The following is a 27444-nucleotide window of genomic DNA, read 5'->3' as shown; positions in this document are numbered from 1 at the left end:
GATAGCTCTTTTGTGTGATGATTTCATTTCTCTTTGGTAACTTACAAGGAGTGGGATGGCTGGGTCATATGGTAGGAATATATTCAGACTTCTGAGGTTTCTCCAAAGTGTCTTCTATAGTGGTTTTCACCAGTTTGCATTCCCACCAACAGTGGATTAGGGTACCTTTTCCCCCACATCCTCACCAGCATTTGTTGTTTGCTGATTTCTTTATGTGAGCCATTCTAACCGGGGTGAGGCGAAACCTCATTGTGGTTTTGATTTGCAGTTCCCTGATGGTTAGTGATCCTAAACATTTTTTCATGTGTCTGTTAGCCATTTGGATTTCCTCTTTTGCAAAATGTTTAAGTCCTTGGCCCATCTCTTAACTGGGTTGTTTTTTGTTGTTATGGAGTTTCTTGACCTCTTTGTAGATTCTGGTTATTAATCCTTCTTAAGTTATATAGTTTGCAAATAATTTCTCCCATTCCTTTGGTTGCCTCTACACTTTCCTGACTGTTTCTTTCGCCATACAGAAAGTTCTCAATTTGAAGTAATCTTATGTTTAATTTTGGCTTTGACTGCATGCACCTCTGGGGTATTTTCCAAGTACTCTTTGCTTGTGCCAATGTCTTGCAGGGTTTTTCCACTGTTCTCTAATAATTTGATGGTGTTGGGTCATAGATTTACGTCTCCAATCCATGTTGAGTGGATTTTTGTGTAAGGGGATAAGGTAGGGGCCTTGCTTCAAACTTCTGTGTATGGAAGTCGAGTTTTTCCAGCACCATTTCAGGAAGAGACTGTCCTTGCTCCTGGGATCAGTTTTTTGGCTCCTTAATCAAATATAAACTGGTTGTAGATGTGCAGATTGATTTCTGGTGTGTCTAGTCTGTGTGTTTCATTGTTCTATCCATCTGTTTTTGTACCAGTACCAGACTATTTTGATTATAACTGCCTTGGAGTATGTCTGGAAAACTGGTATCGTGCTGCCTCTGGCTTTATTTTTGTTGTATAAGCTGACTTGAGCTATTCGAGGTCTCCTGTGTCTTCATATGCATTTCAGCATCATTTTTCTAGATCTGAGAAGATTGTCTTTGGTGTTTTGATCAGAATTGCACTGAATTTTTAAATTGATTTCAGAAGAATGGACATTTTGATGATATTGCCTCCACCAAACCATGAACATGGATGGTTTTTCCATTTTTTGGTATCTTCTTCTATTTCTTTCTGTAATGTTTTGTTATTCTCATTGGAGAGATCTGTGACATCCTTGCTTATATTTATTCCAAAGTATTTGACTTTTTGTAGCTATTATGAATGGGTTCGATCTTAGAAGTTCTTTCTCAGCTGGCATTGTTTGTGTATACAAAGGCTGTTGATTTTTGTGTGTTGAATTTATATCCTGCTACTTTACCAAACTCTCCTATAAGTTCCAGTAGAGTCTTGGTGGCATTTTTTTGAATCCCCTACGTATAGAATGATGTCATCTGTAGCTAGGAAATTTTGATTTCCTCTTTTCTAATTGGTATCCGTTTGATTTCTTTTTCTTGCCTTAAGGCTCTGGCTGAAACTTCCAGGACTATATTGAGTAGCAGTGGTGAGAGTGGCCATCCCTGTCTGGTACTGTATCTCAGTGGGAATGCTTCCAAGTTTTGCCCAATTTGCTTAGAGTTTTCGTCATGAATGGCTGTTGTATTTTATCAGATGCTTTCTCTGCATCTATTGAGATAGTCATACGGTTTTTGTCAGCATTTTTCTAATGTGATGTATCACATGGATTGATTTGTGAATGTTAAGCCATCCCTGCATACCAGGGATAAATCCCAGTTGGTCTGGGTGAGTGATCTTTCTGATGTTGGATTCAATTGGCTAGAAGTTGTTGAGGATTTTTGCATGTATGTTTTTCAGGGAAATTGGCCTGTAATTCTCTTTCTCTGTTGCATCTTTTTCAGGTTTAGGAATTAAGGTGGTGCTGGTTTTGTAGAATGAATTTGGGAGGATTCCCTCTCAACTGTTTTGAATAGCTTCAGAAGAATTGCAGTGAATTCTTCTTTAAATGTCTGGTAGAATTCAGCAGTGCAGCCATCCAGTCCTGGGCTTTTCTTTGTGGGGAGGGCCTTTATTAATGATTCAACTTCTGTCTTGGTTACGAGTCTGTTTAAGTTTCCTATGTCTTCATGCCTCAATTTAGGTAGCTTATATGTGTCTAGGAATTTCTTCTACATTTCCCAGTTTGTTGGTATACAGCTCTTTGTAGTCATTTCTGAGGATTTTGTTTATTTCTGTGGTGTGTGTTGTCCATTTCCTTTTTCATCTCTAATTTTATTGAATTGGGTCTTTTTTTTTTGGTTAGTTGGGCAATGGTGTGTCAGTTTTGTTTATTTTTTTTTTTAAGAAATTAGCTCTTCATTTTGCTGATCTTTTATATTTTTTAATTCAATTTTGTTGATTTCTCCTCTAATTTTTTTCTTGTTTCCTACTAGTTTTGGGTTTGGTTTACTGTTGTTTTTTCCAGATCCTTGAGATGCACGTAGCTCATTTATTTGGTGCTTTTCCAGTTTTGTGATTTCGGCAGCTATTGCTATAAACTTTGTTTTTAACACTGCTTTGCTATATCCCATAAGTTTTGATATGTTATGTTGTTGTCTTCCTTTGTTTCCAGAAATTTTTTGATTTCTCTGTTGACTTGTTGTTTGACCCACTGTTCATTCAGGAGCATGTTGTTCAGTCTCCATGTTTGTATATGCTCTAGAGATTCCTGAGTTGCTGATTTCCAGCTTCATTCCATTGTGGTCTTAGAAGACGCATGGTATGATTTTGATTTTTTTGGAATTTGCTAAAACTTCCTTTATGGCCTCATATGTGGTCAGTCCTAGAGAAAGTTTCATGCACTGCTGATAAGAATGTGTATTCTGCGACTGTAGGGCGAAAAGTTTTCTAGATCTCTGTTAGGTCCATTTGGTGTATAGCATCGATTAAATCTGCTCTTCTCCTGTTGATGTTCTTTCTCGTTGATCTGTCCATTGCTTAAAGTGGAGTAGTGAAGTTCCCCAATACTATTGCACTGGAGTCTAAGTCTCCCTTTAAATCCTTTAACATTTCTTTTAAATAGCCAGTTGCCCTGTGATTAGGTGCATATATATTTATAGTAGTTACATGTTCCTGTTGAATTGATCCCCTAATCATTACATAGTGCCCCCCCTCTTAAAGATTTATTTATTTGATAAAAGATCTGTCTGCACTTCAGTGTTTATTGCAGCTCAATTCACAATAGCTAAAACATGGAATCATCCTAAATGCCCATCAACAGTAGACTGGCTAAAGAAATATGGAATATGTACTCTATAGAATACTATACAGCAGTAAAAAATGAAATTTGGTCATTTGAAACCGAATGGAGGAATCTGGAAAACAGCATACTTAGTGAAATAAGCCAATCCCAAAGAGACAAATATCATATGTTCTCCCTGATCAGTGACAACTAACTTAGCATCTAAAAGGAAATCTGTAGAAGTGAAATGGACACTATGAGAAACAATGACTTGATCAGTGCTTGTCCTGACTGTCAAGGAAAAACTTACTGTTTTATTCCCTTTAGTATTTTTTTTCTACTTAATACTATTGGTTGAACTCTTTGATTTACACACAAATATTCTTAGGTGTTTAAATTTAACTGAAAAGTGATCCCTGTTAAATATAAGAGTGGGAATAAGAGAGGGAAGAGATGTATAGTTTGGCACATGTTCTCTCGGACTTACCCCAATGGTAGAGCTAGAAATGTTCCATGGGATTCCAAATCAGTCCCATCAAGGTGGCATGTACCAATGCCATCTTACTAGCCAAAGTGATCAGTTGCAGTTCATAATTGATCAAAAAGATAGGATTAAATGTCAAAGGGACCACATAAACAAGACTAGTGTCATAAATAAGAGTGTCAATTGTTATATCAACAACAGGAGTCACTGTACACTTGCTCCCCATGTAGGATCTCTGTCCCTAATATGTTGTACTATGCAAATTAATGGTAAAACTAATCTTCAAACAGTACTTTATACATTGTGTATCTGTGTAGGTGCAAACTGTTGAAATCTTAGTATATACCAAGTTGACCTTCTGTACATAAAAATAATTGAAAATGAATCTTGATGAAGAATGGGATAGGAGAGGGAGTGGGAGATGGGAGGAAGGTTATGGGGGGGAAAGCCGCTATAATCCAAAAGTTGTACTTTCAGAATTTATATTTATATTTAAAAATAAAAGTTTTTAAAAAAGAAAAAAAAAAGATTGATTTATTTGAAAGAGTTACATAGAGAGAGGCAGAGGCAGAGAGAGAGAGATCGGGAGAGAGTGGTCAGTCAGTCTTCCATCTGCTGGTTCACTCCCCAATTGGCTACAATGACTGGAGCTGCGCTGATGGACTTGGGCCGCCTTTCTCCTGCTTTCCCAGGCCATAGCAGAGAGCTGGATTGGAAGTGGAGCAGCGAGGTTTCAAACCGGTGTCCATATGGGATGCTGGTGCTTCAGACCAGGGTGTTAACCCACTGTGCCACAGCACCAAGCCTATCCTTTGTCTCTTTCAACAGTTTTTGTGTTAAAGTCTAATTTGTCTAATATTAGGATGGCTACACTACCTCCTTTTGGATTCTGTTGGCATCGCATATCTTTTTCCACCCTTACACTTTCAGTCTGCATGCATCTTTCTTGATGAGATGTGAATCTTGTAGGCAGCAAATAGATGTTTTTTTAAATCCATTCAGCCAGTCTGTGCCTTTTAATGGGGGAGTTGAGGCCATTTATATTCAAGGTGACTATTGATATGTAATCACTTTTTCCTGCCGTTTTTCCAAAAACATTCCCATTTTTTAGTTTGAATTTTCTTTGAGCTTTCACTGATTGATTTCCTTCCTTCACCTTCTTTCATAGTGATGACAGTGTTTCTGTGTGCGACTCATCCTTAAGCATTTTTTGTTGGGCTGGACAGGTGGCAACAGATTGTTTTAATTTCTCTTTGTTAGGGAAGGTCTTTATTTCATTTTCATTCATAAATGAGATCTTTTTGCAGGGTATAATATTCTGGGATGACAGTTTTTTTCTCTTAAGACTTTGACTAAGTTTCACCATTCTCTCCTAGCTTGTAGGGTTTCTGATGAGATGTCTGCTGTGAGTCTAACTGGAGATTCTCTGAAAGTAATCTGGCGTTTCTCTCATGCATGTTTTAGAATCTTCTCTTTAGGTTTTACTGTGGTGAGTTTGATTACAGTGTGTTGTGGTGAGGGTATTTTTTGGCCATGTCTATTAGATTTCCTGTATGTTCCCTGTACTTGGATGTCTTTTTATCTCTCCAGACTAGGGAGGTTTCTGTTAATATTTCCCTAAAAAGGCTTTCTAATCCTTTCTCTCTCTCCATGCCTTCAGGAACTCCTAGAACCCAAATTGTGTGTGTGTGTGTGTGTGTTTATAGTATCCTGTATATTCCCAACCGTGTTTTTTAGGTTTCTAATTTCCTCTTCTTGTCTTTGGTTTGACTGTATTCTTTCCTGTGCTTTGTCTTCTAAGTCTTATAGTCTTTCTTCTGCTTCACCAATTCTATTGTTAAGACTCTCAGTTGCATTTTTGTATTTGTTCTGTTGAATTCTTCATTTCGTTTGGATTTCTCCTTCTGATCTCAATTTCATGGGAGAAATTTCCTTTCATATGCTGTATGGATTTCAGTAGTTTGTGCGTTTGCTTCTGATTATTTCTGTGTAATCTTATGATCAATTTTTTGAGCTCCGTTTCTTGCATTTCTTCCATCTCATCATCTTCGCAATCTAGCATGGAAGCATTGTGTTGTTTTGGGGACTTCATGTTGTCTTCCTCCTTCTTGTTTCTTGAATTGCTGCATTTGTTGTTTGGCATTTGTGGAGATACTCATTGTTCTTTTTTTTTTTTTTCCTTTTTTGCTCTGGTGTGTTTTATATTTGTACTGTGACTGTGTAGATAAGTGGAATGTCTGCTTTTGAATCTCTATAGAGGCTTGTAGTGGATGTGGCTGGAGAGCTCTGTTCAGTTCTCCAGGGTTAAGGGCATGCCTATGTTGACACACCCAGGTTGGGCATGATAAATCTCGCTCTCTCTTTTTTATCAGAAGGGAAAGTTTTTCTGCTCAGCTGAGCTCCTCTCCTTAATGGAGTCCAGTACCTCAGCGCTAGCCCCAGTGGCTATAATATTCATCCACTCTGTCCCAAGGAGCACACAAAGGATCTGTGCAGTCCTCAGTGTAAGTTCAGATTCTCCAGCGATGTCTCTCTCCAGGTAACCAGGAAGCCCTGAGCGTGTGGAGTCTCCCAGTGTGAGTGCCCAGAGTCCCAGCCATGCTCCCTCCCACACTCCCTCAGTTTTTTTCACAGTCCCAGTAGAGAAGCCTCACATAGTCACAGGCTCCTATCCCCCTGTTAGTTCTCCCCACCAGTCAGGGTCTGCACTCAACTAGTTGCTGGGCATGGACACGAGCTGGCACAGCTGTTACATATGTCCAAAATGACACCTGCTCTATCGGCTTGTTACAGGATGCCATTGTAAAGTGATTGTCCTTTTTCATTTCCCTCCTCTAGTTTAGCCGGTACACTATCCCCCATGGGGTTCCAAGCTGGGTTCCCTCTAGGTTCTTCTTGCAGCTATTTTTGCCACTGGCTTGGGCTGCTGCAGTCTGGTCTCACCCCCACCCCCCTTTCCAATGCTGGTGTGTAGGCTCTGCTGCTGGAGACCTGAGCCTGGGCACCCACACCATCTATGTATGTCCACCATGTCCCTTTAATTTTGGTAGTGTTTCCTTTGCTGTTTTCTCCCTAACTCTTCTCTGAGACTATACTCTGTCCACTTGTTTTAAAGCTATCTTCTCCTGGGCTAGAGCAGTAGGCTCCCTCCCTACTCCGCCATCTTGGAACCCAAGACCAAGTACTGTGAATGTGAAAACCAGAGCTTGACCATGTATGGGGCAAGTTTTCTTGCTTTTGAAAGGAGATACAAAATAACAGTGGTGGAAATGTGCTGATGGTGGAATGTGGGGCATGAGAAGAGTGAACACAGAGTACCTGTGTTCAGTCCTGCCTCTGCCTCTGCTTCTAATGCAGTTTGCTGCTAATGCACATTCTGAGAGGCATCCATTGTTGATTCAAATACTTGGACTCTGCCACCCTCCCAGGAGACTTGGCTGGAGATCCAGGCTTCTGAACTTGGCCAAGTGTAGCCACAGCTGCTGTGGGCATTTGGAGAGTGATCCTGCAGATGGCAAACCACTTTCTTTCCCTATAGATTTCAAAAATTAGAGATAATTGAACAATGTAAAGGAATATCTTGCTGTGTTTTATGGATTGGTTATCAAAGTATTTGGCTCAGGAACTGGTGGGAGTCACCTCATATATTAAAAGTGGTTGGGGTCAGGCTGGTGCCATGGCTCACTATCTAATCCTCTGCCTGCAGCACCAGCACCCGGGTTCTAGTCCTGGTTGGGGCGCCAGTCCAGTCCAGCTCTCTGCTGTGGCCCGGGAAGGCAGTGGAGGATGGCCCAAGTGCTTGGGCCCTGCACCCACGTGGGAGACCAGGAGGAAGCACCTGATCCTGGCTTCGGATCGACACAGCGCACCAGCAGTAGCAGCCATTTGGGGGGTGAACCAATAGTAAAGGAAGACCTTTCTCTGTGTCTCTTTGACTGTTTAACTCTGCCTGTCCAAAAAAAAAAGTGGTTGGGGTCCTTGAAAGATGGCACTTTGATATTGAGTGTGATCAGACTATGATGATGAACGGTTTGGCAGGAATAAGACTATCCTACTTTGGTAATTTCCTCCTAAATTTCCTTTTATTACCACATGAGTCCTAATTATTTGGAATTAGATTCATATGAAGTACCATTTGTTTCTCAGGTATGTTTTATGAGATATGAATTTTCTTCTGTAAACATTGCTTTGTCTCCTTTAGACTGGCAGAGGACAGTGGAGCAGCCAACACACAAAACTACAATTTGCACATGGCTAAAGTCCGTGGTTATCTTACAGCATCCTGGGCACTTGACATCCGTGAAGTGGGAATTGGGTCTCTGCAGCAGGTGCTGCTTCTTGCATTTCCTGTTCATTTCTGTAGAGAGATGGAGGAGCTCCTTTGCTTGAGGTGAGTTCACCTGGAGAGTCATCATGGCTAGAAAGGCTAGTGAGTCTGTCATTTATTTATCTAGGTAGGATACTTTTAACATAATTGCTTTTAGTCTATAGCATTGGATTTTGAACTTAACTATTCATATACGCGTGGTATACTAGATGGCCCATTTAATCAATTGTTCAGACACATTTTTACCTATAAAGGATGATTGCAGATGCTTTCCTAGATTGACATGTATCGTTATGATACTCATACTTCATTTAAATGTATGCAATTCCCAATATATTGTGTAAACTTCTGAAGGTCTCAGTCACCCTGGGTGGAGAATGCTCATGCTTCTATGAACATTATACTGTTGAGCATCATTCTAGACATACTTTGCTATGAAATCAGAGCATTCCTCTTAGTTACTTCGGGAGTCTTTGAATAACTCCGAAGATACTTTCAGTTGATTAGATAAGTGTTAATTTACATCCCCCTTCCTCTCCTAACAACAGTTTTAAAGTATGCATTATTTTGAAATAAAAAATGTTATTTGGGTTTTGCTTAACAAATGTTGGATTGCAGTGCTATTATACACCTTTAGTCTTTATGTATTTAAACACCATGCTTAATACATTGCCTTCATCAATAGTGTCATAAGGTGTATTCTTTCTGTTATCACCTATTTTTTCCAAGGTCACTTTAAAATAAATTTTAGAATGTCTATTCTAATCTCTATTCTAAATCTTATCCATTTGATAATATTTTACTATAATTTTTTTTATATTTTATTTTTTCAATTTTTTTTTTAACAGGCAGAGTGGACAGTGAGAGGGAGAGAGAGAGAGAGAGAGAAGGGGTTTCCTTTACTGTTGGTTCACCCTCCAGTGGCTGCTGCGGCCGCTGCACTGCGCTGATCCGAAGCCAGGAGCCAGGTGCTTCTCCTGGTCTCCCATGCGGGTGCAGGGCCCAAGCACCCGGGCCATCCTCCACTGCCTTCCTGGGCCACAGCAGAGAGCTGGCCTGGAAGAGGAGCAACCGGGACAGAATCCAGCGCCCAGACTGGGACTAGAACCTGGTGTGCCAGCGCCGCAGGCGGAGGATTAGCCTTTTGAGCCATAGCGCCAGCCAATATTTTACTATATTAATGTCTTAATAATAGATGTTGTCCTAAGGTCTTCATGTATGTAACTCATTTAATCTTCACCTTTATTAAGCAAATGCACATCCATTCATCAAAAATGACTTATTGAGCATCTGTGAGTGTGCAGAATACTGTGTGCCAAGTGCCAGGACGAATTCAGCAAGGTCCTGGCCTCTCTGGAACTTGAGATCTGAAAAGAGGAAAATACGTGACTGAGGATCATGCAGTAAGCAAACTGGTTCATTTAATTATGCATCTTTTTCTGTTTGTAATTATGCAAGATTGTGGTTTAACCGTAATTATAGCCAAATAATTATGGTATTAACCAAGATTACGGTTCTAATCCAATTGTGTGCTTTTTAAGAATAGAGGGGAATCTCTTGCATTCCTTCATCTCATAGTGCTAAACAAATAGATATCAATATGTAATGATGGTTACAGGAATGCTTTTATGAAACACCATAACCTGAGAGTTGTTGGAATTACCTAGTGGGATTTCAGGGGGCTAGAACAGATCACCCAACAAATGGAGTTTGCTGATAAGGGAATTACTCATACACAAATGGAAGTAGCGTTGATTAGGAGCAGTCAGACATCTAGGTTTCCAAATAGCCTCAGTGAGCTCTGTTAAGACTGAAACATTCAGTTGAACTCTAGGGCTGTTCAGTACCTCTAACACTTGAAACGTGGATTCAGAAGGAAAGCAGGCATGGTGTTTTAGTAAAACATGGAGATAAAAATTCTGGTAGTCTTTTTATGAAATATGTTAAAAAATTCTTCTAGAAAGCAGAGACTGCCTGAAACATTATATGTCAATTTGGTAAACAATGGCAATAATGAGATCTTCCCCAAAACACTCCATGACACTTTAAATGTCAGTCTTTCCTGTCTATATTTGGCAAAGCAATGATCTTATTATTACTACATATATGATTAATTATAGTAGTGCATCTAGAAGTGAAGTCCAGAAAGTAATGCCCTAGAATGAAATGTTGGTCTCAGTAGTCGGAGATGGCAACCAGTCTGTTGTTTCCAGCTCCTTCTGTAGCACCGGTTTTGCTTTAGCTGAGCCATTCACCTTTAAAACAGCCGAAACTGGGTTCAGAAAGGTAGCAAAAGGAATGACAGGAAAGGCTGAAAACCTGAGAGCAAGGGCAGCTTCTGGGTTCTCATTGCAAATGTGTGGACCCTGAAAATCATTATGAAGTAAGGGAGCTATTGACGTTAGTGAGCTTGATCATTTCAGGAAAAGTGGCAATGAAAGCTCTGTATGCCTTTTCACATCATGAGGTGTTTCACTAGGCATTCTGTGAAATGACATTTTTAAAGGTTGACATGCATTTTGTTCATTCCCTGTCAGCTAGCATCTTTAGCACAAATTCTTAGAGCTTTATATCATCTATGTGTTGCTGTACACTCTTGTGGGGTTTTCAATGTCCTATTTTATTTATTTAGTTGAAATTTAGAATGACTAAGGACAGAGGGAGAGAGAGGGATGGAGAGAGAGAGAGAGAGAGAGAGAGAGAGATATGTATACCTCAAAACCAGTGGTTCACTACCCAAATATCTACAATAGACAGCACTGGACCAAGTCAGATCAAGATCCTAGAACTACGGCAGGGCTTCCCACGTAAGTAGCTAGGGGCCCAAGTCCTTGGACCATAGTCCATTGCTTTTCTAGGTTCTCTAGTAAGGGGCTAGATAGAAGGGCAGCTGGATCTCAAATCAGCATTCCAATATGGAGTGTGGCATCACAAGTGGTGGTGGACTAATCCACTGCAACATCAAGCAAACTTGTCTCAACCTCCTGTGCTGGGAGGCTTCCCTTATGTAGAAGACATTTAAACCAAAAGCTGAGGAGTCACGGCTGACATCCACACATTGCTCTACACAGAAAATGCAGCATTCTAAGAGTGTGGTGGGCCGCTGGTCTGGATTAGCTATCACTCAGTTTTTCTTATCATAGGTAGAGGAATGAACACCTGTTGCAGTTGAGCCCATCAACATCAGAAGTTGAGACTTAAACCACACCTGAACTTTGAGTGAGATGCTTTTCCTAGTGTTGTCAATCTGAGAAGCCAGCCTCTATGGGAAAGCTTAAGCAGAGTATACTCACCCATGAAATTTGGATTTTGCTACATTCAAACAGAGAATATCAACAGTAAGTATTTTTTGTTCTGTCTGTTTACTTTTTGAAAGTCCGAGTGATGCACATATGCATACATATACACATATATGCACACACGGAGGGGATAGAGAAAGAGAGGTAGGTAGATAGGTAGATAGATAGAGATATCAAAAATCTGTTCCCTCCTCCAAATGCCTGCAACAGCTAGGTCTGGGCCAGGCTGAAAAAAAGGATCATGGATCTACCCCCGGGTCTCCCACATGGGTAGCAATGAGCCCAAGAGCTTGGGGCATGATCCATCAGTCTCACAGGTACGTTTGCAGGGAGCTGGATTGGAAGCAGAGCAGCTGGGACTTGTACCACCATTTTGACTTGGGCATCACAAATGGTGGCTTAACCCACTGTGACACCAGGCTGACTCAATGAGTGTTTTGTTTCTCATGCAAATTTGTAGATAGCTAGAGTGGGTCTCTTTCACAGTTCTCATTCTGCCATTGGAGGGCTAGTGGCTACCCTGGACTCTTAAGATTAACTCAGAATCATTCACACTACCTTTCGCCAACGTTTCCATATTTGCCATGTCTCATGGCCAAGCCAGAGAGTACAGTTGTCTCTCTGGTCCTTGAGGATCGGTTGCACTCACCTGTGGATAATAAATTCCAAAGATACTCACATTCCTTATGTATAATGGTATATTACTTCCATTTCATCTGGTCATATATTCCTGCATACTCTAGACCAACTCTGGATGACATTATAATATCTAGTACAGTGTAAATCGTTAACTATTTTGGGGGGAGGACTGACAAGAAAAAGAATCTTTACATGTTGTTATCTTTCACTTTACTTGGGTAGGCCGAAACTTTACCTTGTAGCCTGAAACTGTCAGAGACAATATTGTGTGAGTGAATGACCATGGGTAACGTTAAGTATTTGACCTGTTTTTGACCCAGTAGTTGTCATTTGCCAGCCTTGTAACAGATCACAATTTACTCTTGGGCACCACTATTGAAGACTCCCCTAGCTCAGAGAGTTGTTGATTTCTTTCAAGTTTAAGCTCTCTTGAAAAATATCATGATTTGTTTTCATCCATACCATCTCACGTTGGAGATTTCTCCAAATTTATGTCAATTCCATATTTTTCTAAACCACAGCTTGCCATTTCTTTGAGGTATTATCTGGGAGAATTTTGATCTGAAAACTTGGGCAGGAAGGTTTTTAAAAATGTAGTATTTTGCTTAGAGTGTATAAAAAGGCTCATAGTAGAACAAGGGTTCCACACCTGTCTTGTTAATCATTTTCTCACTATATAAACATACGTGCTGAACGGAAGCTGCCTTTATAATTAGAATGCAGTGAAGCTTCTTCTGATCATTATCACGACCCTGTTTTAAAATATAGGCTCAGAGACCATTAGCATCATAGGGTACATATTCCCACAGAGACATTTTTCCCTTCTGCTTCCATTTGCAATTTCATTTCAATTGTAGTGTTTAATATTTTCCCCATGTCTTGTATGTGAAAGAACAGAATGGTGGTAGAATGCTACGCTGTAACGCCTAAATTCCCAACCAGGTGTGACTAATGCTGTCAGGTTTAAATTAAGATGAATTTCTTCAAGCTCACTAAGACTGTGATATTCAGCTTTTCGAGTAGGAAGTTCACATGGGGGATTTCTCAATTCAGGAATATTAACACACTGAGTAACACACTGCTTTGTTGTTTCTAGGTTCTTTATTTGAGTAATTTCATTTAATGTCATGCATTACTGAGGAAGCTGAACTGTGGGCTCGATGGGTATCCCAGTTGTGCTGTAGTTTGACATTTCCATGGTCCCTCCCTTCATTCCCCAGCCAAGGAAGTTCATCCTGTGGCTTCCCAACAGCACATCCAATAAAGTGTTTCTGAACCATTTTCTTTTCACCTTTTGCATCCTTTGAGCAATTGAGTGTCCAGGACACAGGAGATTCCCTTCACATGCTTTCAAAATTTACCCATGTCTGATTGTGTGATTTCTATTTACACTTTCCTCAGGTGTTCCACTATTAGATGATTGACTAAAGAATGGAAGGAAACAGAAGACAGAAGCCTTTATCTTAATCTTTCTTTGCTTAAAGAATCCATCAGGTAAGATCTGTGACTGGTGTGAAACTCAATTTTCTATCTACTCAGAAAAGTATTCAAATGAGCATCAGATCCAGAGAGTCCTTGAGGAATTTGAGGAATTCTGTTTTGATTACTTGTAAATAATCTGTGAAATATCTGAAATTGTATTTCAAGTAATTTTGTTCACTATCACCATAATAAGCATTTATGTTGGAATAACTGTAGAATGGATACTCTCCTCTCTCTTTCAGATTTTTTATTTATATTTTGTAAAATTGGAACAGTAGGGATCCTTCCATTCTGCATCATTGAAAGCCAGCAGTATTTGCTGGTGCCTGTTTTTAAAGTGTACATAGAAAAGCTACCTTGTGTCTATGAGTGTTGACAATTGTGTTCCAGTCTGGCCAAAACCTTGTGACCCAGCAATAAGATCATAATAAACCATCTAGGTAGGAAAATGAGTTGACCTTCTGATAACCCAAGTCAACTTTTGTTACCATGTTACCTATTTTTGTCCTCTATCATTGGATCTATTTTTAAATAAGAGAAACATGGTGTATTTTCAGTTATTTGTATGAAATACATTTTCATCTATGTTTATTTGTGCCCTTTGCTATGCAACTTGTCTCCACAAAGGGACTTAACCAGATCAAAATCTTTTTTTTCAGTTGTCATTCATGTTCTGTGTTTGAAAGACAGAGAGGGTAACAAGTAGAGTTCTTCCATTTGCTGGTTCTTTGCTCAAGTTCCTGGAGTAGTGAGGGGGTAGATCAGGCTGATGCCAGGTTTAAAGAACTCAGCTCAGGTGTCCCACATTGGTGGCAGGGATCCAGGCACTTGAGCCAGCAGTCCTGCCTCCTAGAAGGAGTATATGTAGTAAGGTGGAATGGGCAGTTGATCTGGGACTTGATACTGGCACTGTGGTAGAAGATGCTGGCATCTTAACTGCTGAGCCAAACACCCGTTCTGAATCTGTGTTGTCTTAGAATATTATCTGTGTACCCAAAACCCTGCAAGTATAAACTGGACAACCCCTAATCTAAGTCCATGCAAGAATACTATCTCAAACACCCTTGAAAACTGTCTGCATATGGATATACTTGCTGGAAGCCAAGAGGTAGGTGTGTATTTCTTTGTGATAAAGCAGCTCTTCTGATACCCAGCGAGCCCCAGAGCGGGAACCATCCAGCAGAGCGGCAGAGAAACCCTATCTAGACACTGAGAGAATACTTCCAGGGTTTCTGGAGTGCTGTTTGTGGGTCAGGCAGGCATCAGGGATTGAATTATCTTATTCCATGCTTTATCTCACACTTCATCACAACACTTTGAAAGTCATTATCTTCTTTTTACAGATATAAGAACTGAGATGCGGAAATATGAAGTAGTTTGCCAAAACTCAAACATCCATAATCTATCTCCAGTCCCAATTCCAAAGACCCTACTATTTTACCATCTGCCCTTGCCTCCCAGAGGTGAGGTGACAGGAGAGGGTCCCCTGCATCAGCACACAAGCTTAGCTGCAAGAAGAATAGAATGCTATGTACATCTCATTCCAAGTTGGAGAAGTGAAGACCAGGCAGTTACAATATTTGTGTATCCAATTGCCAGTCTACTCTATGAAGACATAAGGAATGGAGTAACTAACACCCTGCTCCCTCAGCACTGTTTCAATAGGCAGTATTGTGAGAAAATCTTTTTCGTGAGACGTTGCCTTGAGTAGTTTATGAGCCCAGGGTATTATAGTCATAGCATCACTACATTTCTTCCATCATGATTTTCTTCTCTCATTCCTTTATGCATTTTTGTAGCCAAATTGTGTGTTTAATTTGTGTTTACCGTATTATCCTATCCCCCTCTACTCTGTTTCAATCAACTTGAGAAACAGACATGGGAACTAGGAGATCTGATTTAATGTGTATATTATCATCACCATTAATCGTTTCTTTAGGAAGGCTGAGTAGGATATGCTTTATCGCTTTATCCTCCATTTTGTGATTTCTTTTGCTCATTTCTATAAACTATGGGAATGATGATTAATATTGGGAGCCTGATTTTCCACTGTGATGTTGGAACTCTGCCTTGAATGAAAAGATAGAGGACAGATGCAGCTAGAAGCAGCATTTCAGGGTGCACTTAGATATTTTACAATGGTTTTGATTTGTTCAAAAATGTTCTCAAATAGTATTCATTTTATGGACTTAGTTTTGTGACAGCACTTCCAATTTGGTGTTCCAGAATTGACTCATCTCAATGAAGTACCTGCCCTGTGCCATGGTCCTGAGAGGTAAAATATGACTTCCTATTCTTGCCAGCAGAGGGCAGCAAGGAACACTGGAGCAGGTGCTTGATATCAGCTACTGAGGATGTTTCCCTTGGTGGAGGCAAAGATGAGGGTGTTCAGAGGACCAACATGAGAAAGGATAATTACAGGGATTCAGGAGGGAGACCAGAACATATGGGGAGTGTAAGGGTTCTCCCAAGGGCTCATAACTGCCAGCACAAGTAGACATCTGGAGAGTCATTGATTATAACCTTTTCTTGGTATTGACTGCTATTCCCAGCCTGTCTGATGCCAAGGTGTGGCTGGCTGCCTAAGGTAACAGGCAACTAAAAGCATATCTGGGCACTAATACAGACTGGCTGCCTGTGAGTTATCAACAAGCTGCCCACAGAGGCCGAGGGGTCCAGAAGCAGCCCTGTGAGGGTGAAGGATGAATGGGTGTGAGGGCTCACCAAATCCAGCTGCAGAAGATACTGAGGCCCCGGGTACATGCCAGGAAGATGATTCTGCAAAATATATATACATGCATATGTATATAATACCAAGGATATTTTCCCCTTGTCTTGGGGGTGGGGGGCACTGCTTAGCTATGGAAACACTGTGTGATTTAGGACTTAGAGAGTTCTCACTTTACCAACTGTTAGGTATCTGGCCCCCAGTCACACAACTTCACTGAGCTTCAGTTTCTCCACCTGTCAAATGGAATTACTAATTTTTACCCCAGAAGCTGATGTTGAGGCAAGGGGAGGCTATATATAAACTACCTTGCAAGAAGCTTGACGTTTTGTCGTTGCTCAGTGGATTTGATTGCGTGACATATTCTCCCTCCTTTCTCTTTGGCCATGGACAAACATCCATGATAGTGTTCACTATTTTGGAAAATAATGTCTCCCTGTCTTTTCTAAGCAGCCTTGGTATTAAGCAAGAATTATTCTGTGAGTTAGCTTGCTAAATTTTCTATACTGTTATCCCATTTTATAGTTGCAGCAATCCTTTGAGGTGCACTATCATCTCTGTTGTGCAGGTGGAGACACTGAGACTCTTCTAGAATAACTCCTTTTACCAGCACCCTCTACATGGCGAATGCTGAAGGAGGGGGGGTTCAAAAACTACTTAGTTTGGTTGCAGCCCTCCTGCCAGTGTTGCTACAAAACCTTCTTTCCTGTGTAGATAGTTCATCACCATTTACTTTTTTAGAGGTTTAATTTATATATGTATGTATGTATGTATATATATTTGAGAAAATCAACTTTGAAGAACCCAAGCATAGTGCATCCTTTGTGAGCACTTAGACATTACTATAGCTTATGAGACATAGATAACATCCTCCACTTAATACATTAAAATGAAGTAAATCTTTGCAAACAAGTTTTACTATTAACTCTCATAATCCAACAATTTGAGGACAGAGGTCCTGCATGGGAAGTTAATGCACAGTGACTCCTGTTGTTAATTTCACAATTAACACCCTTATGTGTGATGTGAGAGATCACCCATTTAAACACTTAAGGGGGGAAATTGAATAAAAGAATTTTGTGTTTGTGATATGTTAAAATAACCTTATAATTGACACAGCATCACATTGATACTATCTCTCCATTTGGTATGTAGGGCCGAAAGGTCAGTGTTCAATGACAGAAGTGAAAATAGACTGCTATGGTCAGAGTTCTTCCCCCACCCACCCAGTTCTCCTGTTGAAGCCCTTACCTCCTTCTCTTTGTGTGCCATGCAAGGACACAGTGTGAAGATGGTTGTCTATAAGCCAGGAAAAGAGGCTGAGTCAGTGGGGCCCCATGCTCTTGGACTTTTCAACCTCCAAAACCGTCAGACAAGTAAACTTCTTTCTTTGACACATTACCTAGCCTAAGGGGTTTTGCTACAAGAACAGAAAATGGGTGAATCATGTATTCATTTTAATGTTGTACATATTATTTTTGTATAAAAAATTATATAATTATACTAAAATATGCAAAGAAATAATATTGCACTATAGCTTTGAAATATATTGCCGCTTGGGCAAACTGGAGGGAAGGTTGCTGAAATCTCTCTGTGTTTCTTACAACTGCATGCAAATGAACCATCATCTCAGTTAAATTTTGAAGAATTGAATGATGGTGCCAAAATCTAGAAAACCACTATATCAGTTTGAGAGTTTGTCAGTTATGGCATGAGCCTTAGAACCTTGACATCACAATGATGGGTGATCTTGACTACTGCGGAACCCACAGTCTTCAGGGACTTGTTCATGGTCTCTGTTGAATAGTGTCGACAGAGTCTAGAGTTGTAACACATGGAAAGTAATGTTGTCAGAGCTTCTGGAAGTCATCCGCCAGTCCCCAGCGCAAGGTAGCCTTTTCCTGTACTACTTGTGATCATTTAAGCAGACTGGTCACCCCAGGAGGAGTTCTGTCCTGTTTTCCTTAAAACAGAGGAAGTAATTCCTGACTTTGGTGCTGGTTTCATGAGAAGCTACTTTTGTTCTTTGGTTTAGTGCTACTGAGCTCAAAAGAGCAGGCTTTGTACTGTCAGGGGAGACACTTCCTTGGCTTCATGGCAAAGAGTTTTCTCTGAAAAGATCTCGAAAGAGGCTGTCCTGTTTATGAAAGAGTTTTGTGTTCTGCTCAGTCTAACTGGTTTTACCTATTATGGCCACAGAGCCCCATTGGTACATGGTCCCAACTCAACCAGTTATATCTAAGCCTGGGTGATGTTAAGAAATGTTTGTGGATGTGTCCAGCATTATTTCATGTTGTCTAGCACTTCTCTCCCCTCGCCTCCCAATTTGAACACTAATTTAGATAAGATAGGAAGCATTTTACTAAGTGGGAATCAATGTATCCCTATTATGTAAATTGTCATGCTAACAGGGGACCACGTTACAATGACTTCTTTACCAATCGCTGTGTCATTTTGTTTTACATGTGATAGGCTGAAAATTGCCTTGTGTTCCCTCTTCTGAAACCATGTTTTAAGAGCTTGGTGAGTGACAGCTGTGGTGTCCATCTTAGTGTTCTTTACAGAGGGCAGTGTGGTAGTTGAATGGAAATACTCTTTAGAGATGTAAACTGCTTTAGAATATCAGGGGTATGTGATTTAATTTTCCTTTGAAAAGGCAGAAGACATGCCTGTTGCTTTTACTTAGAATGAATTAGCAGCAGATATGTATGGAGAACTTCACAGTTGAAGATTGCTTTCGATATTTTACTTTAACTTGCACTAAAACCAGGCAGATTGATACTATTGTTCCAGATTACATGTTCTCTTTTATGATACATGCTCCCTTTCATACACAGCCAGTTAGAAACTGTCAGACTCTGAAATTTTCAATAATCTTCAGTACTTTCTTTTTTTATTCTTAAAATCTATCTATTAAGGGATACAAATTTTCATAAGTGCAACTTTAGGAGTATAGTTATTCTTCTCACTATATCAGTCCTCCCACCCACACTCCCATGCCTCATCCCCCTCACTCTCCCCTTCCCAGTTCTATTCTCCATTAAGATTCATTTTCAATTAACTTTGTACATAGAAGACCAACTCTATATTAAGGAAAGATGTCAACAATTTTCACACATACACACACGCACACATATGCACATACACAAACTGTTTGAAAACTGGTTTTACAGTTAACTCTCAATACAACTCATTGAGGACAGAGGTCCTGCATGGGGAGTCAGTGCACAGTGACTTCTGCTGTTAATTTTTTTTTTTAACTTTTATTTAATGAATATAAATTTCCAAAGTACGATTTATGGATTACAATGGCTTCCCCCACATACCGTCCCTCCCACCCACTACCCTCCCCTTTCCCACTCCCTCTCCCCTTCCATTCACATCAAGATTCATTTTTGATTATCTTAATATACAGAAGATCAGCTTAGTATACATTAAGTAAGGATTTCAACAGTTTGCTCTCACACAGAAACATAAAGTGAAAAATAATAGATGATATTTTTTAAATGATGATGAAATCAGATCAGACCTATTGTCATGTTTAATCCCAGTGAGAGTCAAGTTGGGAGTTGATAATTTTTTTTTTTTTTTTTTTTTTTTTACAGAGGATCAGTTTAGTATACATTAAGTAAAGATTTCAACAGTTTGCACCCCCATAAAAACACAAAGTGAAATATATTGTTTGAGTACTCGTACCAGGGGATTCCAATTCTGCTGTTAATTTAACAATGAACACTCTCATGGATGACGTCAGTGACCACCCGAGGCTCTTGAAATGAGCTGTCTAGGCTATGGAAGCCTTTTTTAATAGAAAACGTTTATTTCATAAATACAGATTTCAAAAGGAAAACTTTTGGATTATAGCGGTTTTTTCCCCTATGGACAAGGCCATAAGCAAAGTGGAAGTTCTCTCTTCCCTTTAGAGATAAGTGCACTCTTCTTTGATTGCCACTTTTTTCCACTGGGGTCTACAGAGATCGTTCGTGTAGACTATGTTTTTGCCACAGTGTCTTGGCTTTCCATGCCTGAAATGCTCTCACAGACTTTTGATCCTCAATACTGCCAAGTGCACACCAGCAGAATCTTTCGTATGCACATTTCTGCTAACTGTGTATTCCACAGAATTTCAGCTTTTTCTTTCTCATGCTCCTCAGACGTGTTGCAGCCTTCGCTTATTGCTGATTGCAAATCCGCATTCCAATTTTTAGATGCTTATGGCAATGGCACCTAGTCTCAGGAAGCAACATTCTTTTTGTTAAAATAATAGAGGTACAACAATGACCAGAAACGGAGAGATTGAAAACCACAGGAATTCCTTGTTACGGACCTGTAGGGCACAGGTTTATTTGGGATTCTCTGGGTCCACTTCATAGGGTCCTCTAAGTTTGGTCCACATGTTGGGAGATTGCTCTGGGCTAGGATCTGCTTCTGAGCTAATTCAGAACATTGTTTGAATCCCCTTACTTGTAGTTGAGGTACCTTCCTCCTCCAGCTGTCACCTGGGGGCTGACTACATCTAGTCTCATGTTTCTGTGTAGCTCCTGCCCATATGACAGATTCATTCTCCCTTGCCCTTCAACTCTTTCTGGCTTCCCCTTCTGTGCCATGTCCTGAGTCAGTGTAGATGATAATCTCTGATTTGGGGACCTCTTGGGGGTTAGTTTAGGCCTCCTAAACTAGGGAATGTACTCTCCCTATTTGAAGGTTCATCACATTCATTCTGTCTTCACAGTCTCTTTTTGCAGATAGCACAGTCATAGGCTGCAATCATTGGGGTGTGCGGCTTTTGGATGGGTTGTTTTAGAACCCTCTGTGTACCACAGACTTTGTGGAAAACATCCCTTCCATCATTCCACCAGCAGTTGTCCATGGTTACCAAGACCTCCGTGTTAGTAAGTCCAATGATGAGTCCTCAGTAACCACCTGCCTTACCTTCCATAGCGTTTGATGGGAGCGATGGCTCCCTTCTTGTTATCCTCTCAGTTCTCCACTTACCTGACACCTCTTGGTCTGAGCGGCTGTCTTCTTTGGCACGCCTGTAAGACGATACTTGCCCTAGGTTCTCCCTTGGATGTGTTCCCTGTCCAACTCTCTCAGTGCCACCTGCTCTTTGAGACCTGTAAAACCTGAAACCCCATTGGCATCTGTAGTTGGAGAGCCTTGTCTGAGGAATTGAGATGACAGTTTTATCATGTGTCACTCCTAATGACTGGCATCAAACTAGTCTGTGACCATTGACTAGCTACTCTTTGGTGTTTGCTGTTGAGCAGGGACGATGATTTTCAAGAGGCTGGGACTTCAGAGGATGCAAGTGCTTCAAAGGGACGTGAACGAAGACTACTGGTGCACGGTCCGATAAAGTTAAGAACGGGTAATAAGAAAACAAAGCATCAGGCTTTTTTGTACAAGGACGTACTGAAAATCTCGAACATTCGGTAGGTGCATATGCTGCATGCTGTCCTGATCATCGTGAAATATATTGTCTCTAACAAAATTCATTTTCATGCACTCTTTCTCAGCAAGTAGCATGTTTTTACTTTGTTTTTGCCAGTGATTTCATTCTTCACTTATTAAACAAGTAGTCATGGAAGTTTTATTCTGTATTGTGCCCCTGTAGACAGTGGAATCAAGAATGGGAGAGACAGGGTTCCTCTCTCTCTCTCTCTCTCTCTCTTTGAACATTTATTTATTTTAAAGGAAGAGTTAGAGAGAGGTAGAGGCAGTGAGAGAAAGAGAAGGGCGGGGGAGAAAGAGACACAGAGAGAGACAGAGACAGTCTTCCATCCGCTGGTTCACTCTCCAGATGGCAGCAAATGCCGAAGCTGCACCAGTTGGAAGCCAGGATCCAGGATCCAGGATGCAGGATCCAGGAGCTTCTTCCAGATCTTCCACATGGGTACAGGCGCCCAAGGACTTGGGCCATCTTCTAATGCTTTCCCAGGCCATAGCAGAGAGCTGTATTGGATGTTGAGCAGCCGGGACTGGAACTGGTGGCATGCTGGCACTGCAGGCAGTGGCTCTACCTGCTACGCCACAGTGCTGGTCCCAGGATTCTTCTTTCTTGAGTCTTGCCTAGAGATGATCAAACTAAGAAAGAGACAATTGAAGATTGTAATAATGTGCATCTGATAGTAGGAAATAAACAGTGCCATGTGGAGAGTGTCAGAGAAGAGTCCCACTAGGGTGCCTCTGTGAGATGCAACATTGAAACCATTCCTCTGGTGTGAGAAGCAGCCACCTGTTCTATAGACTGGGTGTCCCGATTTGCCTGGCTGAGGGGACTGCAGGCCATCGTGTATGCAGCTTGACCCTTTGGGAGCAGGGCTTCAGCAAGGCTGATGTTTCTGGAGCTCATTGTAATTGACCAGGTCAGAGGTGAGACTGAATAAGTGCTCAGGGTTCTGGTCACAGAGGATCTTGACAGATCCCAGTAAGGGGTTGAGAAATTCCTTTGAAGGGGTTTCCTTATGGAAATGGCCATATCAGGTAAATATTGTAGTATATCATTGTGGCTGCTGGGAGATAATGGATTGGAGAGCTGGCAGCAATATAGGAGGGAGACTATGTCCTGGAGATGATAACCCAGATCACTGATACCAAGGGCCCCAACTTGGGAGGGACAGTGAAAGCAAAAGGTACAGGAGGCAGATTTGGTGTGCCGGTTGGAGATAGACACAAGTGGTCACTCCCACTGTCAGCCTTGAACACAAATGCAACCAGTACACAGCCTGGAATAAGGCAACTGCTTAATACACGTGTGCAGGGAAGGAGTAGGCAGGAATAGACTGATCTGGACATCTGCTTATCTGCTCCACCTGTGTTTTCATAATTTATGAAATATTATATAAGACAAAGACTAGTTCCACAAACAAAATCTCACCAGGAAGTGAGTAAAGAAAAATAAAAGTTGCCAGTGCTGCCCTCCCCTTGGCTTCCAGTTCTGCCCTGTCCTAGAGCAGAGAAGCAAGACTCAGGCCCAGTTTTATAAAATGCAGTCTCATCTTAGTGACAATCATATGAGGTATGTTGGATCAGGGGTGTGTTAAGCGCAATCTGTGTGTTCAGGATATCTTGTACCTCCTCTTGCCTAATCCTTGCTTTCACTATCTGAGATGGGTCTGTATTCTTGTTTTCCAACAGGCTCTGATGCTAAGAGAGCCCCAGTGGCTGCCTCAAGGTCACCACAGTAGTCGTGGGTCCATGATTTTTTTTTTTTTAAGATTTATTTTATTTATTTGAAAGTCAGTTAGAGAGAGATGTAGAGACAGAGAGAGAGGTCTTCCCTCCATTGGTTCACTCCGTAGATGGCCGCAACAGCCAGAGTTGTGCCGATCTGAAGCCAGGAGCCAGGAGCTTCTTCCAGGTCTCCCACATGGGTGCAGGGGCCCAAGGACTTGGGCCATCTTCTACTGCTATCTCAGGCCATAGCAGAGAGCTGGATTGGAAGAGTAGCAGCCGGAAGTAGAACTGGCGTCCATATGGGATTCCGGTGCTTCAGCAGGCCAGGGCTTTACCCACTGTGCCACAGCGCTGGTCCTGTGAGCCCATGTTTAAAACTAGATCTCTTTATTATAGTACCGGCTCTCACCCAGCTGCCTCAACACTTTGTATTCTTTTGGATCCCATGGCAGATTTTATGACAATTTCATTTCAATCGCTTTAAATCATAGGGAGCCCTGTGGCCAAATCCTTGAACATCCTCCTTAAGGCTTAGAGCTCTTCACGTCTACCACTCACCTGAGAGTTAGATTTGTAAATGAACAAGGCAGCATGCCAGAGGGCGAAAGTGGGGTGGACCAAACCAGTACTGAGCAATATCACTGCTGAAGCTGCGATATTGTCACCCTGTGCTCTCTGCAGAAAAAAATGGGAGGTGTTTTCTTCCCTTATGGATAAGACGTTGAGCACTCGGACTAAGGTACATTTTGTTTTGTGCTTTTATTTTGGCTGCAGTCTGTAGGACACAGTATTTTTTTAAGCCAGAATCTGTGGGGCAGATGATCTGAACCAAATCTTAAGAAGGAAATTTGAGCTGGTGTCATGGCTCATCTGGCTAATCCTCCGCCGGCGGCGCTGGCACCCCGGGTTCTAGTCCCGGTTGGGGCACCCAATTCTGTCCTGGTTGCTCCTCTTCCAGTCCAGCTCTCTGCTGTGGCCCGGGAAGGCAGTGGAGGACGGCCCGGGTGCTTGGGCCCTGCACCCGCATGGGAGACCAGGAAGAAGCACCTGCTCCTGGCTTCGGATTGGCAGAGCACCGGCCATAGCAGCCATTTTGGGGATGAACCAACGGAAGGAAGACCTTTTTCTCTCTCTCACTGTCTAACTCTGCCTTTAAAAAAAAAAAAAAAGAAATTTGAAAGAAGCTGTCTTTAGAGAAGGAGTGGAGAGGGTCCCCCCACCCCGCCAGGATCATTTTGAATATTTATAGCACCTTTCACGGGCTGGAGAAAATCATCAACTTAAAAATTTAGCCTGTTATGGATTTATTGAATTTTGAATCCAGCTTGCAGTTAGTTGCCTTGGCAGTGCCAGCCTCAGTGACTTCACAGGCTTTGTACAGCCCAGGGACCAGACATTCACCATCCCAGCTTTCAAGATGCAAAATTTGTATAAGAATTAAGATTCAAAGGTATTTGTAATATCTGAAACTAAGGTTATTCCAAGATTATGTATGTATAGTCTATCTCTGTGAAGAAGAAAATTTTATAAATAATTCATCCATGATTTAATCTTTGTTCAACCCCTCAGCCACTCTGTTGAAGTCAATCAGATGTGCATGACCAGAGAGTGAGTGATTCTCTTAAGATGTAACACCTTTAAAATACAGAGTATGGCCTCAAGTCCATAGTCAGCATTCAGAAACAGACCAGTCCACCTGTTGCCACTGGCTGCCGTTAATCTTGTGTGTGTGGGCCCCTTGTGGGCCAGCCTTCACTGAGCACATGATTTTGTCCAGGTCCACCTGACTCTTGCCTGTGCTGTGCACTGAGAGGGAATAGATGGATGTGAGCTTTTCTTGGTTATGGAACATGGAGGATTGGGGTTTGCTCAGGAGAGGATGTGCTCTCAGTACATTTAAGAAAAAAACATCTTGCTTGATGATCTTTTTAGGTACAGCAAAAATATTTACTACAAATATGTCATCCCTGTCAATGAAATATGGATTTCCAAATGCATTGTTGAGGAAGGTGATACCAGTGCCTCCAGGTGCCTGAATATTGGCTGGCCCATGGCGAATTATAGGGCCAAGTTCTTGTAAGTATCACTGCTGAGTCTTGTAATTTTACTTTGATATAGAAGGATATAACCCTTATTGCCTTTTCTAGCAAAGATAGAGAAATGCACCTAAATTTTCTTCCAAACTTGTTTTTTTTTGGGGGGGGGGGATTGGTAAGCATTTTAATTTGACCCTATAATAATCTGCTGCCTCATGCTTTGACTTCCAGCCATGGCACTTGTATGACACATATTTTCCCCAAGAGGTTTTTATGTGCCAATATGTGTGGAGAGAATGAAATGGGAACTGTTGGAATGATTTGCTTTGGTCTGAAGCAATGGTTTTCCAAGGGCTCCATGAGCTACTTGGGGAGTGGGTATTTTGGATTAATAAAAATAGATTTGAGAGAGCAAGGCTCTGGGGCCCCTCTCCAATATCCTCCAGCCTCTAGGTCTAGGCTTTTGTGTGTTTCAACTAGTAGAGTAGATCAATTCAGCTTGAAAAAGTCCTTTTATTCTCCCAAAGTAATGACCTAAAGAAATAATACTTGATATACAAATTAAATTATATCCTGGGTTGCTAGAATTGCTATTTGGTGTCTTCAGTGATACGGCCACCTGAAACAAAGATTTGATTCATGCGATGTGGGTGAGTTTTCCAAGGCCCACTTTGAGGCTGGTATGAGGAAAGGAAACGGGGCTCCATTTCCTAGACATCTTGTGTGTCTGTTTTTGTGTACGCAGGTACCTTGCAACCTCTGCCTGCTGCTCTGAACAGGCACAAACCCAATGTCCTGTGTGTTTTTCACATAGACAGTTCATCCCAGGTGCTTGGTGCTCTTTTTTGCTCTCCTCCTCTCCTCACTCCCTCCAGGTCTGTCAGGTCATATTGAAGTTGATACAATGGAGATATATCCAAACTGTTAATCAACTCAGTTCTGTGATGGAACTGCTTGCAAATATTACTGAGAACAAAGCCATGCTTGTACCACTGTCTGCATGTCTTCTTTGCCATGACAAATTTTCTCCCTAGGTTCTCAGATTCTATTGCTTAATGTCTTCTTAATCTTGCAGGTGATAGGAAGCTGCCTATTTGTGGTGCCTTTGATGAGGAGTTCCACTAGACAGTTTTTTGAATGAGGGAGAAGCGTGGGCACGAGGTGGACATAGGCTATATTGGCTGTGAAGCTATGTAAACACATACAACACATTTACAACAATGCCCAGCACCGAGTACATTTGCTGTTGGCTGTTATCACTCTTATGCAAATTGGCATAAGTAACCCGTGGTGTTCAAGTCCATATGAAGGTGGAAAGCCAAGGAAATGTCCACTTTGCTGTGGAAGCATGTCCTGAGAAGGCATAGAAATGCCGCGTGGGTGAGCTCTCGCTGGTAGAAATAGGAAATGTGGCAGCCCCTGCAGAAAAACCTGTTGCTTCCGTGAGTTCAATGTAGGACGACTGAGCAGGACTGAGCAATTCCACTGTGGAATATAGGTCCAAGAAAAGTGTAAACATACATACACTCTGTTTGTTCCTAACTCTGACTTTTGGGCACAAATGTTCCTAGCAGTGTTGTTCATTAGAGCCAGAAGTTAGCAACAAATTACATGTTCATGACCTGATGAATGGATAGTTATGACATGGTGTAGGATCTGGGGGTGGTGGAGAATAGCGTGTGGCTGCTTACTAGAGATTAGGGTTTACTCTCGGGATAATGAAAATATTCATGAGCAAGGTATTACAGGTGCTGCCGGCACAGGACCCAGTCATATAAATGGTCAGTTTTATTTTCCATGTAGTCAATCACTCCCCAGCTGTTTTGAATGCTAGTAAATTATAAGCCCATGTATGTTTGCGACTGCAGATCTTTTTCACTTTGGATTTCAAATACATTAATGATGTAGCAGGAAGGATATAAAACATTAGTCACCAAACACTAGGTGCTTTGACATCCTTCAGCACATCATAGCACTAAAATAATTTTCTAGGTATTTATTTGACATCTGACAATTCTGC

The 27444-nt window shown here is 41.3% G+C and overlaps 1 protein-coding gene across 4 annotated transcripts; it reads left to right on the top strand.

The window, feature by feature from the left end:
- The first annotated feature begins 7126 nt into the window (after window positions 1-7126).
- On the top strand, window positions 7127-26837 carry LOC149119082 (rho GTPase-activating protein 20-like). Of its 4 annotated transcripts, none has more exons than XM_089325311.1 (8): window positions 7127-8124; window positions 9312-9464; window positions 11190-11399; window positions 13401-13493; window positions 14825-14944; window positions 15708-15756; window positions 21480-21644; window positions 25321-26837. In XM_089325311.1, exons 5-8 carry the CDS (start codon window positions 14839-14841, stop codon window positions 25466-25468), a joined length of 468 nt encoding a protein of 155 aa, XP_089181437.1. In that variant the 5' UTR covers window positions 7127-8124; window positions 9312-9464; window positions 11190-11399; window positions 13401-13493; window positions 14825-14838; the 3' UTR covers window positions 25469-26837. The 4 variants fall into 4 exon arrangements, 2 of the variants coding, with proteins under 2 accessions (XP_089181437.1, XP_089181436.1); XM_089325310.1 differs by having other exon boundaries at window positions 7143-8124; window positions 11205-11399; XR_016228798.1 differs by lacking the exon at window positions 14825-14944 and having other exon boundaries at window positions 7916-8124; window positions 11205-11399.
- Window positions 26838-27444: the final 607 nt, after the last annotated feature.

This window comes from Oryctolagus cuniculus, unplaced genomic scaffold, assembly GCF_051225735.1.
Source record: "Oryctolagus cuniculus isolate XC-2025 breed Fujian yellow rabbit unplaced genomic scaffold, ASM5122573v1 ptg000097l, whole genome shotgun sequence".
Classification (NCBI taxonomy): Eukaryota; Metazoa; Chordata; class Mammalia; order Lagomorpha; family Leporidae; genus Oryctolagus; species Oryctolagus cuniculus.
Note: the sequence above shows the minus strand (reverse complement) of the source record. Positions and strands in the feature narration are given on the sequence as shown.